General features: G+C 42.4%; 1 protein-coding gene across 1 annotated transcript in view; it reads left to right on the top strand.

Moving 5' to 3' along the window:
- Positions 1–19,753, top strand: part of rheb (Ras homolog, mTORC1 binding) — a 64,045-nt gene that overhangs the window by 21,087 nt on the left and 23,205 nt on the right. The window contains exon 2 of the mRNA XM_055663919.1: positions 5,406–5,477. Coding sequence (XP_055519894.1) covers positions 5,406–5,477 — 72 coding nt within the window. The remainder of the gene's footprint in view (positions 1–5,405; positions 5,478–19,753) is intronic.

Raw genomic sequence — 19,753 nt, 5'->3', positions numbered from 1 at the left:
GACACAGATACAAAATAAGGAATCAACATTTTAAAACTGATGGTTGTGAATTAGTGAAATGCTCTGTCCTAAGTTTGGACAAATCATTGGATATTTAAGGTGGAGATAAGTATTTGAAAGTGGAATTCAAGTCGATGGAGAACTGGGATTTGACAAATTGAGATGAGCAGAGATCAGGCATGATAACAAATGCCAGGGCAGGCTTGAAGGGCTTGGTGGTCTTCCACTACTCTTGTGTTTGCATCTTCATGGCTCCAATCGTACACGTTGATTCTTGAATATCCTCTAGAGTAGGCCAACAAATAATTTGATTGTGGCAATAGGGAATAGCACGCTTGTTGGAAAGACTTGTATGGCCTGCAATTTATCATGTGATTATATTTTTGCATCTAATAAAGTTGGTGATTCTGATTTAGTAGGTAGTTATCAAAGGTTTGAGGCATGTCTTATTCCTTTTTTTGCCATTACCTCATGACTCCAGACCTTAATCACAACATTGGTCCAAGCATTGTCTAAAGGGCTGAATTCCAGGTTTGAGTGCAAGTGATTGTTCTTAACACCAAGGCAGTATTTGACCATCTATAGCATTAAAGATCGCTGATAAAACAAGTCAATGGACATAAAATTTGTAGTCATGCCTTGCGTAAAGGTGACCCTCCCAGCTTCAGAACACCACTGCCTGTACAGTTCTGGTTGCCATACTATAGGAACAACTTGATTATGTGAGACGGAGTGTAGAAAAGTTTTGTAAGGATGTTGCCTGGATTGGAGGTCTTGTGTTATCAGAAGGGATTAGATAGGCTATGTCTGTTTACCCTGGAGTGAAGAAGGCTGGGAAGTGCATTATGGTGGTTTATAAAATTGAGAGACATGGTGGGTGAGATCTGCTTCCCATGGAAGGTGTCTAAAATTAGTGAGCATATATTTATGAGAGGGAGGATATTTAAATGAGATCTGAGGGCTAATAGTTCCACAGTAGTTGGTTATCTGGAATGGGCTGTTAAAGGAGAGTGGGCAGGTTCAGGAACAACATTAAATGAATGAGCAGGCATAAATCCTGCAGCTTTCTTTTCCACAGCATTCTTGGAACACCTTTACCAAAATCACTGCAGAGTTTCAAAAAGGTGGCTCACTACCATCTCAAGGTTAGAAATTGAACAGGACCCAATGGGATGATCATTTGAATTCTCCAATTTTAGGTAACCTCCTACATACCCCACACACCTGACTCCCCACTTTTACAATCGGTCTGTAGAAAAGTTTTGACCTGAAACGTCACCTATCCATGTTCTCCAGAGATGCTGTCTGACCTGCTGAGTTACTCCAGCAATGTGTCCTTTTATGGTATAATTTAAGGCTAATGTTAGCCAGGGTGAAATAATGTGCAAGTGCTTACTCAGAACAGGGTATGAATTGTTTTGTGCATTATTGGATAATGGATGTGTAATCTGTAGATCTAATAAACTGTGCATAAAATCCATGAATCCTATTTATAGATATGTCTAAATCTAGTATCAATTAAAAGCATGCACAATTTTTTTATTTACCCAGAATTCCGGTCAAGTGAGTAGTTCTGCAGTGGATGCCTTCATCAGAAGATAGCATTGAATTTGTTTTGCCCTATTAAAGAACCTGTGGTTCTTAAAGTGGCACACACATTCAAGTGCAAGTAATTTTTTTAAAAGGCTATTTTTTTCAATGTTTATGCAGAAGGCTGTTAATTAGTTTAAGCTGCAAAGAACTAATTGCACATTGTAAACTACTGCTTTAGGCATTAGCATTAATTATTTTCACAGCATGTTGTTTCCATTAAAATCACGTTGGGCTGTTTACAGAGATTTTATTTTGCTGTTGAATTCTGCTATTCAGAAATTGTTTAGGTTGGAAATATTACAAATAATGTCCATGAATACTTATCTAATCTTTAATGTTTTTACTTTTGACATGAAATGCTTGGATCTTGTAGCACATATGTATGTGTGTGTGTGTGTGTGGGGGGGGGGTGCGTGAGGAGATGCACAGTGAAGACCAATTTAGGTAAATTGTAGCTTTGAAGAGAATTTACATGGCGAGTAGAGGATGACTTTATGAAATGTTGGCGATATTAGACAAATTTATTCGTCACATGCACCAACTAAGGTACAGTGAAATGAATTTGCCATGCAGCAATGCAATTGGAAAAAAAACACACAATAGAATTTAACATAAACATCCACCACAGCATTCTTCACTGTGGTGGAAGGCAACAAAGTTCAGTCAGTCCTCCTCCATTGTTCATCTGTGGTCGGGGCCATGAACTTCCGCAGTCGCTGCTACAGACGCCCTCTCGTCGGGATGATCGAAACTTCGACGTCGGGATGGTCGAACATACTCTGGGGTTTGGAGTGCCCAAATCAGTCACTTTCTTACCGGAGACGGCGGCTTCAGGATGTTATGGGCCGGCGGTCGGAGCTCTTCTCCGGCGATCCCCGGCAAGGGATCCCGGGTTCCGGATGGTAAGTCCACGCCATGCCCGCGGCTAGACGCTCCGCAGACCATTGCCCCATGATGCCAAAGTCACCAGGCTAGCAATCGGAGCACTCCTTTCTGGCAACCCCGCTAAGGCTTCGCCCCGCTCCGCGATAGGAAAAGTCCACGCTGCGTCCACTGCTGAAGCTCTGGGCCCGACTCCGGGAAAGGCCGCACCAATCCAAACTGTTAGGGAGGCAGAGAAGCAACATGAAAATAGTCGCCTCTCCGTTGAGGAAGTGACTGAAAATCGGTTTCCCTCCCACCCCCCACATAAGACATACTGAGAGACACTAAAACAAACATTTGGACATACTAAAAAACCAAAAAAAAGTCTAAATAACAAACACGCTGCTAGCTGGGCAGCCGACTCGCAGGGCCTCCAACCCATTCTTTGCTTCATATTGTTGAACATTTCACAGCAAGCTTTGGTTACATGTGTATTGAAGAACATTACTGAAAGTTACTTTACTTTAAATCCCTGTTGGGATTGATTGTTTCCAATAGCTTTGTCCAATTTGCTAAAGTCACAATAAGACATCGTTTTTATTATGACTTTATAAATCCCAGTTTTTGTATTTATGTTGGATGCAGTATGATGGAAAGTACCTAAATGCCCAGATTAGCATTTGGTTAACTTATTCTTAACATCAGAATAAGGTGCTCTGGTTTCCTCCTGCAACTCAAAGATGTGCAGGTTTGTGGGTAAATTGGGCCTCTACAGAGCCAATACTATTTATCATTTTTACTCCTTGACTTTCTCTCCCAAAGATTAATGCTGCTGTGCTTAGCATTTACAGACAGACAGGACTTACTAGAAATGCTTCTTTTTTTAAATTCTTGGGTATATTGAATGAGTGCTATTCGTTAATTGGGTTGTCCTTTTCCAACTTGAAATTAGTTTTTTTCACATAGAACCCTGGTAATTTCCAAATCTCCTCGTGACATTAAAGGATGCCTGTTAAGTATACGCTTAGTCAAAACACTCCTATTTCCCACACGCTTTCTTGCAACTTATTACTCTCATCTGCCCACAGCTTCCACCATGTTCCTTCATTAGGGGCAATTTGTAGCAGCCAGTTAACCTACCAGCCTGCGTGCTTTTGGGATGTGGGAGAAAACTGGAGCACGTGGGGGATGCCCATGCTGCCATAGGCCGCACACAGGTTCCCCCGCATAGCAATGGATGTCTGGATTGGGTTGTTGGAACTGTACTGTCTGAGCTACAGGGATCAAGACTGATATTATCTCTGTGCCTTCCTGGATAAGTGACATTTAAAAACTAATCTGTTGATAGCATGCTTGTCTGCATCAAGTGGATATATATTGAAGAGATTCTGCAGTGGAAATCAGCATAGGTTGTGGATATTAGCAAGTTGCTGGACCTCCTATGCTTTTTCTACCTACAAGCTATCCTTTAGGTCCCAATTTTTATGTTGGACATTGGTTTGGTATATTTGTAGAGCTGTTTGTTTTCTCTCGAGTCAAAAGTCCTGCATTTACTTGTCATATGTGCAGCCATGAGATTCTTACTTGCAATGTCCCTGCTAACAATTAAGGACAATGACAACAGTGGAAACTCAAGTCGGGTGATTTCTCAGCAAAGGCAAACATTGAAGTTTGCCTTAGAAACATAGATAGAAACATAGAAAATAGGTGCAGGAGTAGGCCATTTGGCCCTTCGAGCCTGCACCGCCATTCAATATGATCATGGCTGATCATCCAACTCGGTATCCTGTACCTGCCTTCTCTCCATACCCCCTGATACCTTTAGCCACAAGGGCCACATCTAACTCTCTCTTAAATATAGCCAATGAACTGGCCTAACTACCTTCTATGGCAGAGAATTCCACAGATTCACCACTCTCTGTGTGAAAAATGTTTTTTCTCATCTCGATCCTAAAAGATTTTCCCCATATTCTTAAACTGTGACCCCTTGTTCTGGACATCCCCAACATCTGGAACAATCTTCCTGCATTTTGCCTGTCCAACCCTTTAAGAATTTTGTAAGTTTCTATAAGATCCCCCCTCAATCTTCTAAATTCTAGCGAGTACAAACCGAGTCTATCCAGTCTTTCTTCATATGAAAGTCCTGACATCCCAGGAATCAGTCTGGTGAACCTTCTCTGTACTCCCTCTATGGCAAGAATGTCTTTCCTCAGATTAGGAGACCAAAACTGTACGCAATACTCCGGGTGTGGTCTCAATTGGTGAGGGGGGGAGGGGCTAGAACCTTTACTTTAAATAGGATAAGGAATTAATTTACTTCCTATTGGTGACTAATGACTTAAATCTATTTTTCAAGGATTTTTCAAACCTATTTTCATGGAATACAAGAAATGTTGTGCATTGGTGGCATAATGGTGTAGTGGTAGAGCTGCTGCCTGACAATGCCAGAGACCTAGGTTCAATCCTGACTACGGGTGCTGTCTATGGAGTTTTTACGTTCTCCCCGTGACTGTGGGTTTTCCCCAGGTCCGGGTGCTTTGGTTTCCTCCTACTTTCCAAAGATGTACAGGTTTGTAGGTTATTGGCATTGGTAAAGAAAAATTGTAAATTGTCCCGAGTGTGTAGGAGAGATAGTGTATTAGGGTTTGCAAGTCAGTGTGGACTCTGTGGGCCGAAGGGCCGGTTTCTGCACTCTTTCTAAACTAAACATAACTAAAATTAGAAACAAATTAAATGGTATGATTACATTTGTGGTGCTGTAACATTTTGTGCATGACTCGGTAAAACCTCAGCATTTTTGCAAATAATGATTTTGAATATAATTGCTGTGCAGTTTAGAGGCAGCGGGTATTTATGGTAATATAATCTTATTGGATATAATCTTTTAAAACGTCAGTCTTTCAGGCGAGCTGTTTGATATTTATGTATATTTATTCTTTTTTTTCCAGGGAAGTCGTCTTTGACTATCCAGTTTGTTGAAGGGCAATTTGTGGATTCGTATGACCCCACAATAGAAAATAGTAAGTATCGTTTTTTATAATTTAAGTTGCATTTGACAATTTTATGACAATTGACAAAATGGATGCAACCTGTTTTTCTATGCTCTGACCTTGCACCAGTTCTAATATGCTGAGCAATCTTAACCAAGCCAGCTGAATTTTATTTGAATAAGTATGTGTAAATACAGCTGAACAGCAATTGCTCAGCTCTTAACAGTTGCATCCAAAAGAATATACATGGCGTGCATTTTTGAAGGCCCCCTTAATAACTGCATTGGAGAGACTTGTAGAATGAATAAATTAATGTTTATTGGCCAAGTATTCACCTACCAGGAATTGGCTTGGTGCTCTGCCCGCAAGTGACAACATGACATACAGTGACAGTTCCAAGAATGATACATAAAACATTAAACATTAATAATAAAACATTATTGATTAAACATGTGAACTAAATGAAATACCAGAGCAAAAGGAGGCTACAGATTTTTGGTTATTGAGTAGAGCTACTACTCGTGGAAAAAAGCTGTTTTTGTCTGGCTGTGGCAGCTTTGACAGTCCGGAGTCGCCTTCCAGAGGGAAGTGATTCAAAGAGTTTGTGGCCAGGGTGAGAGGGGTCAGAGATGACCTTACCCACTCACGTCCTGGCCCTTGCAGTGTACAGTTCGTCAATGGAGGGAAGGTTGCAGCCAATAACCTTCTCAGCTGATCGGATGATTCGCTGCAGCCTCCCGGTGTCGTGCTTGGTGGTTGAGCCAAACCAGATCCTGATGGAGAAGGTGAGGACAGACTCTACGATGGCTGTGTAGAATTAACCCATCATTGCCTGTGACAGATTGTGCTTCCTCAGCTGCCGTATGAAGTACATCCTCTGTTGTGCCTTTTTGACTGTGGAGTTGATGGTCGTTGGAGATGATGGTTCCCAGGAACTTAAAAGATTCCATAGATGTGACTGTGATGTTGTTGATGGTGAGGGGAGGGGGAGCTCTACTAAAGTCTACAATCAATTCCACTGTCTTGAGAGCATTGAGCTCCAGATTGTTGCAATGGCACCAAGACACCGGCTGTGACGCTTCCTGTCTGTAAGCAGATTCCTCCCCATCCTGGATCAGTCCAATCAGAGTTGTGTCATCTGTAAACTTGAGAAGCTTGACAGAGGATTCAGTGGAGGTGCAGTCATTGGTGTAGAGAGAGTAGAGGAGAGGAGAGAGTACGCAGCCTTGCGGTGCTCCTATGCTGAGCGTTTGCTGGTCCGAGATGTGCTTTCCCAGCCTCACATGTTACTTCCTGTCTGTCAGGAAGCTTGTGATCCACTGACAGAGGGGTTCAGGCACAGTGACCTCGGAAAGTTTGGAGTGTAGTAGCTCTGGCACAATGGTGTTGAATGCAGAGCTAAAATCAACAAGCAAAATCCTCGCATAGGTCCCCTGGCAGTCTAGATGCTGTAGGATGAAGTGCAAGCCCAGATTGACTGCATCATCCACAGGTCTATTGGCCCGATATACAACCTGATATTTTTCAGCTTGGCCGGCACAAGCCTTTCGAGGGTCTTCATGACTACAGAGGTCAGTGTGACAAGCCCTGTAGCCATTAAGACCAGTAATCCTTGCTTTTTTGGGAATAGGGACAATAGTGGGCAATAGGGAATAGGGATAATAATTTGGATAGCAGTAACAGGATCGGTCCGAGTCAGCATGGATTTACGAAGGGGAAATCATGCTTGACTAATCTTCTGGAATTTTTTGAAAATGTAACTAGGATAATGGACAAGGACGAGCCAGTGGCTTTAGTATACCTGGACTTTCAAAAAGCATTTGATAAGGTTCCACATAGGAGATTAGTGGGCAAAATTAGGGCACATGGTATTGGGGGTAGAGTGCTTTTGGAAAGGCAGGCAGTGACTAGTGGGTACCGCAAGGCTCGGTGCTGGGACCGCAGCTATTTACAAGATACATCAATGATTTGGATGAAGGGATTCAAAGTAACATTAGCAAATTTGCAGATGGCACAAAGCTGGGTGGCAGTGTGAACTGTGAGGAGGATGCTATGAGAATGCAGGGTGACTTGGACAGGTTGGGGGAGTGGGCAGATGCATGGCAGATGACGTTTAACGTGGATAAATGTGAGGTTATCCACTTTGGTAGCAAAAACAGGAAGGCAGATTACTATCTAAATGGCGTCAAATTGGGAAAAGGGAAAGTACAACGGGATCTGGGGGTCCTTGTACATCAGTCTATGAAGGTAAGCATGCAGGTACAGAAGGCAGTGAAGAAAGCGAATGGCATGTTGGCCTTTATAACAAGACAAATCGAATAAAGGAGCAAAGAGGTTCTGCAGTTATACAGAGCCCTAGTGAGACCACACCTGGAGTATTGTGGGGAGGGGGGGGGAGTGGTGGAAGAGGGACAGAGGGGAAGGGGGCTGGGGTAGAGAGGGAAGGGGGGTGGGGGAGGGATGGGGGTGGGAGGGGGGAGGGGAGAGAGAGGGGTGAGGAGGGGAGGAGAGGGGTGAGGAGGGGGTGGGGAGGGAAGGAGAGACGGATGGGGGAGGGAGATGGGGCAGGGGGGGTAGAGGGGAAGAGTGTGGATGTAGGAGGGGGTGGGGGTGGGGGTGGGGAAGGATGGGGGGAGGGTGAGGAGATGGGGAGGGGGGAGAGAGGGATGGGGAGGGGGAGAGAGGGATGGGGAGATGGGGTAAGTGGTAGAGGGGGAAGAGTGGGAAGGGGGGGGGGGGGGAGAGAGGGTAAGGGGTAGGGGAGAGAGGGATAGAGAGTGGAGGGGGGGGGGAGAGGGGGAAATAGGGGGGGAGGGAGAGGGGGAGGGGTAGGGACAGTTCATTTGTTCCCCATTCCCTATCACCCCCAATCCACTTTCTCTATTCCTACACACATGATGACTCGCTTCGATACAGGCTGCGGGGATGGGGGGCTGGGGCTGGTGCAAAGGCATATGTAAATGATCCATTCCGATCGGACATCTGTGAGCATTGGGCATTGTGACATCACACGATGGAACGTTCGCTAATATTCTATGGGTGAGAAAACCAGGTTTTTGTTTTGAAATTTTGGGGAGGGGGAGGGGATTTGATTTAAAAAAATGTGTACATAAACACGACAAAATTTAATCAGGAGTGCATTCTTGGAATGAAAAGTGAAATCTCTACCGAAATGGAAAAAACCTTGGCGATTCTGCGTCTGGTGTTGGCGTAGCAACGAATTAAAGGCTGGTACCCACAAGTCAGGCAGACACACACACAGTTTTAAATATAGATAGAATATAGAAGATGGAGAAGTGATGTTGTGCAGCATGGAGTGTGTGGGTAATTGGAGAGGGGTGGGTGGGAAAGTGTCCAGTCTTTTCAGACTAGTCTTGCTTTAAGTAGGTGTGAAGTGGTGAATGGGGAGGAGTGGGTGCAGAAGGGTCCATTCTTTGCAGACTGTTGTGTCTGGCTGTGTTTGTTGGGGAGGGGGTACCAGTGTTGTGTTTCTGCTTGTCAAACCTGCAGTCGAACTCATTCGGGTCGTTGGTCAGCTGACAATTGTCCAAAGAGCAGGGGGCTTTCCTCTTGTAGAAGTTATAAGTCCTACCAAACTGAAGTTGAGTCACTAGGTGAGAACTTGCTCCTCAACTTCTCAGAGTACCTTTCCTTGGCAGCTCTGATTCCTCTTCTCAGCTTGTGCTTGCCTGCCTGTAGAGGTCTGCATCCCCGCTCCTGTAGGCCTCCTTTTTTAGATTGTCGGAGCTGACTGAGTTCTGCAATGAACCAGGGTTTGTTGTTGTTGAACCATGTTGGGTCCTAGTTGGATTGCAACTGTCCTCACAAAAGCTGACATATTATGATACAGTGTCTGTATACTAATCGAGGCTTGTGGTTGCTTCCTTGAACACATTCTAATCTGTGCAGTCAAAGCAGGATTGTAGGTTCTCAATGCCCAATGCTCAACACCTTTTCGTTGTTCTGACCACAGGCTTAGCAGCTTTTAGTTTCTGCCTGCAGTTTGGAATAAGGTGAACTAGACAATGATCAGAGAGACCTATACCCGCCTGGGGAACAGAGCGATATGCGTTCTTGATTGACGCGTAACAGTGATCCAGTGTTCTCTCCCCTTCGGTGGGGCCGCAAACATGAAGTCTGTACTTTGGAAGGTCACCGCTGAGGTTAGCTTTGTTAAAGTTCCCCAAAACAATGACCATGGAGTCCGGGGAGTCACTCTCTACCCTCATTACCTGGTCAGAGAGTTGCGTTTGCGCCTCACGTACAGGCAGGGGGGGGGGGGGGGGGATGTATACTCCAGCGAGAATAAAGGAGTTAAATTCCCTCGGCGAATAGAAGGTTTGCAGTTTATAAAGAAGGATTCTAGGTTGGATTCTAGATATGCTCACTTTATTATAGTCTTTTCAGATGCTGTGCGAATGTTAAGTTGAATTCCTGTCAAGATTCTCTTGTTTTACTTTGCACTTACAAGAATTAACTTGGCCTGTTTCCATGCCGGTAATTAGATTGCAGGGGCTGGTAGTTTGTGAGCAAGTAATTTTTGGTGCCCTTATTATGCTTCAGTTTACTTGACCTAGTGCTGAAAAAAAGAGATCCAATGTTTTGTTGGTGGAATCAAAGGCATTGATCATACAAGAAGCTAACCTTTGGACATCATACTTTCAGATTTTGAATGGAAGGAACAGTAATGAGTGGAGCTCAAAATACTTTTTCTGCAGGCTACCTGGGACAAGATGAGGCAGCCTATTGTTGGTCTGACTCTAAACCATGGATTGTCAATTTGTTTTCATCCAGCCTCCAACTTTAGTAGTTGAGGATTCGCCAGGTTTCTTATTAAATAAACTAGTGTTTTGCATTTACAACCTTGACTAATTTATTTATCCTAATTTAATTTATTGAATATGATCATCCAATATTTGATGTTACTCAGTTAGTAATCTAGATAAATTAACCATCTAAGTTAATTAAAAAATGCTATAAAAGCTGATTGAGAATTTTTTTCCCAAGAAGTAATTGGAAATAAATTAGTAATTAATTCCAGCTACAACTGAAGCGATTCATACTTAGTTGTATCAAAACAATGGCATTATCTCAGTAGACGCAAGGAACTGCAGATGCTGGATTATAAAAAATAAAATAAGAAAGTGCTGGAGTAACTGAATTGGATCGCATTTCTGGAGAACATAGAAAATTTCGTGTCAGGATCCTTCTTCGGACACAGGCATCATCTTGTGGCAATGAGAGCTAACAAATGTCAGCAACGTTCACATTCTGAAAATAAATGTTCTAAACATTCATGTATATTTATTATTGTGCTGTATAGGCATCCAGGGTATATGAGTGATAATGGGGCCAAATGGAGGGGTATGGATAACATGGCAGGCGGAGCAGATAAGTTTATTTTGGTAACATGTTCAACGTGGATATTATGTGCTGAAGGGCATGTTGCAATGGTAGGTTGAAGTATGCAGTCATTTGTCATTTAAAATGTAAACTGATTCCCAGCCAGTCTACTTCAGGGAAAGGTGTTTGTAAACCCCATGGGTTGGACACGGTTCTACAGGAAACCAACAGGTGCCCTTAAGTGTTCTCTGTCAATCGTTTAATTATCAAGGAAACCATGGATGAGTGAGACTTGCCAACTTTGCATATACTGTATATTTCCTCTTAAAATATTATTTCAAAGTGGATGGATTAAAGGCACCAAAGTGAAGTTTGGCAGACAGATAATATGCTCTTTACAGACTGATTCCCAAAGGCTTAGGCTTTTGTAATATTTAAATGTCAGGATTCGTCAAAAGTTGACATTCATTGTTTGAGGAAAATATAGTGAAGTAAGTGTTTAAGATTCCATATTACCTCAGTCTAATAATTAAATCTGAGCAAGATGTGGTGGAGGAGGAGGAGAGATGTTGAGAGAGGGAAAGGTGGGGTGTGGGGATGCAGGAACATTTACGTGGTTAATCTGTAATTTAATTAACTTAATGTTAGGATGTGTTACAGTTGCACAAGCCAGTGAGATCACATTTGAGGATTGTGTTCGGTTTTGTTCACCGTGCTATAGGAAGGATGTTGTAAAGCTGGAATGAGTTCAGGGAAGATTTGAGAGTATGTTACCAGGACGTGAGGTCCTGACCTATAGGGAGAGGTCGGGCAGGCCTCTCATTCTTTGTAGTGCACAATAAGATCATGAGGGAAATAGATAGGGTACATGCACAGTCTTAGGCAGAATCAAGAACCAGGGAACATAGGTTTACACTGAGGGGGAGATAGATTTAACAGGAACCTGAGGGGATTTTTTCCCCCTACATTTCTACACCAAAGCCCAGCATAAGGGTGGCACAGTGGCGTAGCGGTAGAACTGCTGCCATCCAGTGCCAGAGACGTGGGTTCGATCCTGGCTATCTGTATGGAGTTTGTACCTTCTCCCTATGACCACTTGCTTTTTCACCAGGTGCTCTGGTTTCCTCTCACATTCCAAAGACGTGGGTTTGGCTATTAATTGGCTTCTGTAAATTGTCCATAGTGCATGTGGTGGAACTAGTGTACGGGTAATTGTTTGTCAGTGTGCACTTCGGGCCTGTTACCATGCTGAGTCTAAACTAGACGGAGGCACAGCACCTCCTCTACTGAGGCTGATTACAGCCTTTGCAAGTAGAAAATTTAACAATTTCATGGAACCACCTAACTCTCCACGTGTGGCCACGTGTGGGACTATTTCAAATTTTCTTTGTCATTGTCTGCTACTTTTTAACATAACAAGCATGGGTCCGCTCTCATACAGAAGCTGCCTCTGTTCTCTTCTTCCTCTTTCTCACTACACCTAAATATACCTGCTTGTTTTCTTACTTTTCAAGCTCTTTGTCATGCCGTGGGCACTATTTCTCCACGAATGGTGCTTGGCCTGTTGAATGTTTCATTTATATGGTGCCTTTATGTGAAAATGTAATGGTAACAAATTAGAATATCTCTTGGTACTTTGATATAAAGCAAATTTTACAGACAACTATTTGTTCAGTCTTTCAGGAAGAGCATGCTGAATTGACCACAAAATTGTTCCTAGTGTGTAGTTGGATGGTAGAATCTAGGTGGTGGTGGAGAGAAAGTGGGGGAAATAAAAAAATGATTATTAATGTAGGATTATTTGGTGTGGTTGATAGTTGGTGTGGACTTAATGGGCTATTTCAGTGATAAAAAGGAACTGCAGATGCTGGTTCATACCAAATATAGACAAAAAAATGCTGGGGTAACTCAGCGGGTCAGGCACATCTGGTGACGTTTTGGGTTGGGACCGTTCAGTCTGAAGACCCAAAACGTCACCTATCAGTTTTCACCAGAGATGCCCGCTGACGTCAGTGTTTTGTGTCTATCTCTGGGCCAACTTCGGTGCTACATTTCCTTGTGAAGCAGGGGTATTTCTCCGTTCCTCTGTTTTGAATTGCCAACCCCTCATCTTGTCCTCTCGTACAAGAGGATTACCTAATTAGTAAAAAGTTATTGGTGAGGAATTTAAATCTTTTACCCATTTCCTCCATTGCTTCATGCCCCTTTGTTAATTATTTCTGAAGGGTATATTTCATAATTCGGTGAGCCTTCTGTGCCCTGTGACTAAAAGTACAATTAGCTGTGAAGCATAATTATGAACCACTTTGAAGACACAACATAGCAGTTCATTTGCACGTGGGATTATTAAGCAAAGGGCAAGGGAAGAAATGTTTTGCTGCAATATATTTGCTTCATGATGGTATGGCTTGCCAACTGTTAAATTAATGCTGAGGGATATATTTGGATTGTCAGCCGAGATTGTGCTCATGGCTGGGAGCAGGACTTCAATCCACTGACACAGTGGAGCTAAAAGTCCTACTGATATCCAAATTGGAGCAAATTATTTTCACTGAGAGCCAGAGGCTGAGTCAGATTCTGAGTGATTGGGCATGATGAAGCATGCTTTTGGCATTCTGCTGATTGGAAATATCCATGGAATTCCTGTTCTGAACATTATTGAGAGCACTCCATAAATCAGTTTAAACACCATCACTTGAGGTTAGAAATACAACAGGTAAAAATAGTGCCAGCGGCTGCTGTTTTATAAAAATGTAATTAAGAAATTTAACTGCGGCAATAGATTTAATTTGACTTAACAGGGAATTCATTGGAAATTTTGACTTTTCCTGTAGATTTGTAGAATTGTATACTATCAAAGGGTACTAGCTCTCTGAAATAGATTTTTACATTGTCTTGGATACTTGCCCTCAATCTGGTCATTTGACTTCGTTATTTTCACTTTTCCATTGAACAGTATAGCACAGGAACAGACAGGCACTTTGGCCCGCCATGTCCATGCCAACCAAAATTAATTAATTTATCTAATCCCATCTGCCTGCATCATTCATCGTTCATTGTATCCCATAATTCGTTGGTATTTGTATCTAAAATCCTCAAATATTGCTATTGTAACTGCTACCAAGTGACTTCCAGACATCATCACTCTGTGTAAACCAGAACTTGCCTTGCAGATCTCCTTTAAACGTTTCCCCCTTTTACTTTAAAAATGATGCCATCTGCTATTTACCATTTGTGCTCTGGGAAGATGATTCAGCCTATCTATGGTTTTCGTAAGAATTCTATATACCTGTCGGGTTGCCCCTCGGCTCCAGAGAAAACAATCCAAATTTGTTAACCTCTCCTTAAACTAATACATTCTAATCCTGGGCAACATCATAGTGAATCTTCACTCTCTCAAGTCTCCACATTCCTTCCCATACAGTAGTGCACGGGGACTTGGCACAATGTTCCGGATGCGACCTAATGATAATTGTGTACGTTTGTATGCAGTTGCAACATGACATCTCCTCTTTCATACTCAATGCCTTGATGGAATGCTGCTTTTACAGTTCTATCCATTTGTATTGCAACTTTCAAGGAGCTAAGGACTACATCTCAAGATTCCTCTGCTCCTGAGAGTCCTGCCATTTACTTTCTGCTTTCCTCTTGCATTTGACGCCCCAAAAAACATCACCTCATACTTGTCTGAATTAAAATCCATCTATAATTTCTGTGCCGAGATTTCTATGCCCAACTGATCTTTACCCCGTCTATCCTTTGACAATATTCCTCATTATCCATAACTATGCTGATTTGTTTGTCTGAAAACCTACTAATCAGACCACCTATGTTTTCACCCAAATCATTAAAATATATTACAAATAAGGGCTACCAGCACAGTTCTTTTCAGAACACTATTGGTCACAGATCTACTAGGTCAAAGAAACTGTCCTCTGCCACTACCCCCAGTCTTTCTTGACTAAGCCAGTTTGGATCCAATTCACCAGTTTCTTATAGGTTAAAATTTGCTTTCATTTAATAACTTTGTTTTGATATCACATCCTTTTCTATCCTGGAAGTCATGGAAATTGCGTTCACGTCCATGAAATACTAAGTTTATTTGAGTTCATCTGAAAAATAGGACAGCCGTAAACCTAGGCCGCTGGCTTTTAATATGTTTTCCACTAGGAATGCGGCAGTTTGTATCTGAGAATTGTGACAATTATTTGGAGTACTGTGTCCAGTTCTGGTCGTCCCATTACAGGAAAGTTCAAGTTACATTTATTGTCACATGCATCAATTGGTACAGTGAGATTTGAGTTGCCATACAGCCATATGAATATAATGAACACAATACACTATAGAATTTAACATGAACATCCAGACACAGCGGAATCAACGTTTCCCACTGTGAGGGAAGGCAATAAAGTTCAGTCAGTTTCCTCTTTGTTCACCCGTGGTCGGGGCCTTTGAGCCCTTTGCATTCGCCGATACAGTGGCCCGATGTTCAGGCCCTCTCGCCGGGATGATCGGAACTCCAGCGTCAGAACGGAAGAACACACTCTCATTTTGGAGCTCCCGAAGTCCACAGGCCGAGCTGGGCGGAGATTCAACAGTGGCAACACTCGACAAAAGATCCCAGGACAGAAAAGACACATCTCGACCAGGAAGTGACTGGGAAACGGTTTCCCCCTATTTTCTCTCTCTTTCTCTCTCTCTCTCTCTCCCCATCCCCCACATCCCCCACATAAAAATGACTTGGAAACCTTTAAAAACGTACTTTTAGACACACTAAAAATAACAAGAAGGATGAAAGGACGGACTGCTGCTGGTGAGGCGGCCACATTCGATGGCGCCACCCGATGGATGTGGAGGCTTTGAAGAGTGTGCAGAGGTGGTTTACCAGAATGCTGCTTGGATTAGAGGGTTACAGCTGCAAGTAGTAGTTTGACAGACATGGAATGTTTTCTCTGGAACGTTGAAGGTTGCGGAGAGACCTGATATAAAATTGAGTCGTAGATAGGGTAGACAGTCGGGACTTTTATACCCAGGGTGAAAATGTGCAACACTTGAGGGATATAATAGTGGTGTTTAAGAGGCTTTTATGTAGCTGCATGGAAGTGCAGGGAATAGAGGGATATAGATCCTGTACAGGCAGATAAGATCAGTTTAACTTTGTCATATTTTGGCACAAACATTGTGGGCCAAAGTACTTGTACCTGTGATGTACTCTTCTATGTATTACAACATCAGCAGCCTTTTTCATAATGTGCAGAAGGTTTTGCCAAAAATCCTTTGATTTGGAGTAGTTTAAATTTTCATTGGGGTTTTTTTTCCCATGGAAGTTGAAAGTAAGTGCTTCATTATATCAAAATGTTAAGCCCTAAATCTTGGCGTCTATTTGATTCTCAATCCCAATGATCCCATAACGTGACCATGGATGATCTAACCTGGTCATTGGTGATGATGGGATATAATTTTGCTAAATCTGTCTAGTGTTATTTGGGTTCCTTAAGTGATTGATTGGATTGAAGACACGTCGCGATGTTTTCCAACAAGATATTGGTGCCTTCAAGCGAGATGAAAACACTAAATTGTTGTCCAGATTTCTATTAATGCTTCCTCATCAACAGTTATTTATATCATGTTCAACTTGGCAATAACTTTAAAGTGTGGAAGGTTGAAATGTGGTTGCTTTGCATTTAGTTGTGAGAAATCATTTGCTACCTTTGAGCTCTAAAGATTGTTAAATAGATTTTCTAGGCTCTGAGCTTGGTGCAGGTCCACCACCGATTTTCTGACAGTTGGATCCAGAGCTTTTCTGGTTTATCTGTTTTGCCAGACCAACAGAGGTCAGGGCCTCCAATGGTACCGGAATGGTCGCGCCGAGGGGCCGAGGTACCGGCTGTGGAAGGCGGCTGTGGAAACTGATCCGCTAGTTCTATTCCAGTTCCAGAACCCCGGCCACGGGGCAAATTCGACCCGCCGATCGGCACAGAAGAACTGATGAAGTTGAGATCTGCTGCCTCACTCGGCCTAGGTGCCACAAATTTAGAAGAACTGCCGGGGGGATTTCAAGTGCACTCTCATAACATTGTCTGGATTAAAATAGGTGCCGGACAGGTTATGGGGAGAAGGCAGGAGAATGGGGTAAGGAGGGAGAGATAGATCAGCCATGATTGAATGGCGGAGTAGACTTGATGGGACGAATGGCCTAATTCTGCTACTATCACTTATGATCTTATGGCCACCAGCTTCTGAAAATTCCTGTGGTGGACATGTATCTCAATTTGGCATGAGGAAGCGAACATGACTAGGATTAGTTGGACATTTTATTCCACCCAAAGATGCTGCAGTAATGTTCTTGGTTGAATTGTATTTCAAAGATACAGGTAAAAAGAACTCTAAAACCTTGCCATACCATAATTCTACGTTTTGAATCTTTTTTGTTATTGACTGCGTATCATCATTTGTTCATGAAGAACTGCTTCAACATTAGATCTGTCCTACTAATAAATGGGGTAAGTTACAGAGAATCTGGATCATTTGAGTGAAGGGAGAATTTGTCACTTTCAGTGGACCCGTTGAGCTTGATTTGGCTACTAGAACTTGTGATAATTCAAGTGGCCATGTTGTAACCTGAAAATTCCTGAAGGAAATAAAGTTGATCAATTTGGCATGATCCAGCGAACATGACTAGATTAAGGATCAAACCCAAGATGCTGCAGTAATGTTATTTGAATTGTCTTTATTCTCCAGCTGTTGACAACTCTAAATAATTGCCATATAATAATATAATACGTTTTATCTTTTTTGTTAGCACCGTAAAATCAACCCAAAGCATGACCAAAGTGCTGTACATTAAAAAAGAAAACAAGCAAGACATCATAAAACAGGCAGAACACAGAACTGGATACAACTAACACGAGGGAGAATAAATTACATTTCACAAAACCCGTTGAATAAATTAAAAAAAACTTGTTAAAAACACAAGTGTCAATGTGTGTAACAAAGCAATCATCCGGAAGGAAATAAAGTTGATCAAATGGTCAAATCCAATTATATCAGTAAGGATCAAACCATTTAATCTGTTATTTATATTGTCTTTATTCTCCAGCTGTTGAACGCAATGACTTGTGTTAAGAGCGGGTGACCAACTGTTTTTATATATCCTTTCATTTTTTGCAGTTGCATTTGGAAAACTGGTTTGAATACAGCTGTGATACAGCTGTGAATTTGGCTGAGTATTTATAGTATGAGTATTTATAGAATGTGGCATTGTAGGATTTTTTACTACATTTGAACAGGTATATAATTTAGCAAATTAAATCAATCTGCCTGCCTTCAAAGACACCAAAATAATTTTTGAAGTCACTTTCTGCAAGTTCTGTAACTGGAACTACAAACGCATGTGCCATTGTGATCTCATTTTTTAATGTATGGAATAATTCGGAGTGAAATGATTAACTACAACTTAGTTTCCCCATTGACAGTAGAACGTTTACAAAGAGAAGACTATTTTAGTTTATAGGTACAGCATAGAAATGGGCCTCTGGCTCTGAGTCCATGGTAACCATCGACCCGTTCACAGTAGTTCTATGTTATCCCACTTTCTCATCCACTTCCTTCACATTAGGGGTACTTTTTAGAGGCTAACCTGCAAACCAGAACATACAAACACCACACAGAGAGCACCCAAGATCAGGATTGTATTTGGGTCTCTGGCGTTTTGAGGCAGTAACTCTGCCATCTGTGTCACTGTGCTGATAAACATTTTTGTTCAGCTTCTAGTTCCATTTTTTTATTTTGCCGATCTGTGAATCAATATTAGTTCCCTTTTGATTAATCAAACATACAGCAGAGAAGCTGACCACTACACCTACCACATCAGTGCCCATTTACACTAAATACCATTTACCAGTATCTGGTCCCTGCCTTAGTGTTGCAAGTGCAACTTAAATGAGAGTGCATGCCTCCACTCCCTACTCTGGTAGTGTATTTCAGATTCCAACTTCAGAGTGAAAAAGGTCTTCCTCGGATCCCCTCTAAATATCTCGCCTTAAACCTGTTCCCTGTAATTTCAGCTACCTCTTATGTGCAAAGATTTCCTCCGATCTACTCTATGCCCCTCATTTTGTTTTATTGGAACACCCGTAACTCCCTCTGCACTAAGGAAAACGACCTCGGCCTACCTGGTTTCTCCTCATAACTCCCAAGCTGCATCCTTATGTCTCCTCTGCCCCCTATCCGTTGCAATCATGTTCTCCACATAATGTGGTGTCCAGAATCACGATGTACTCCATTTATGGCTGAACAAATATTTACTTAACTTGCAGAGTAACCTCTCTGCTCTTGGGTTCTACGCCTCAACTAATACTCATACTGTTATACAGCATGGAAATGGCTCCTTCTGCCCATATTGCCCATGACGACTAAGTTTCCTAGCTGAGCTTGTCCCATTGCCTGCTCATGGCCCATATCCCTCCAACGATTCAATTATCTGTGCCGTTGACCTGCCCAACCTACCAATTGATCATTATCAACCTTGTCCATGATTATCAATAAAATAGTGAATTAGTTTTGATTTTCTTCTGTAGGTTATGCTATCATTAATGAACAGTGAAAATTGTAGTTATGTTATGAATTTAGGTGCTGGTTACGCTGACCGACCTGCTCATGCAGGATTATAGTTAAAAATGCAAGATGGCGCCTCCGGTTTGATCCTGGCCTTCAGTGCTGTTCATGTGGAGTTTGCGCATTTTCTCTGCGACCGCGTGGGTTTCCTCCTAGAGTTCTGGTTTCTTCCCACATTCCAAAGCTGTGGAGATTTGTAGGTTAATTGGCCATCTGTAAATTGTCTCGAATGTGTAGGAGCGGATGAGTAAGTGGGATAAAACAGGTGATCGATGGTTGGTGTGCACTCGGTGGACCAAAGGGCCTGTTTTCAGGCTGCATCTCTAAACTCTAACCCTATCCCCCCC

The sequence above is a fragment of the Leucoraja erinacea genome, chromosome 2, assembly GCF_028641065.1.
Source record: "Leucoraja erinacea ecotype New England chromosome 2, Leri_hhj_1, whole genome shotgun sequence".
Classification (NCBI taxonomy): domain Eukaryota; kingdom Metazoa; phylum Chordata; class Chondrichthyes; order Rajiformes; family Rajidae; genus Leucoraja; species Leucoraja erinaceus.
Note: the sequence above shows the minus strand (reverse complement) of the source record. Positions and strands in the feature narration are given on the sequence as shown.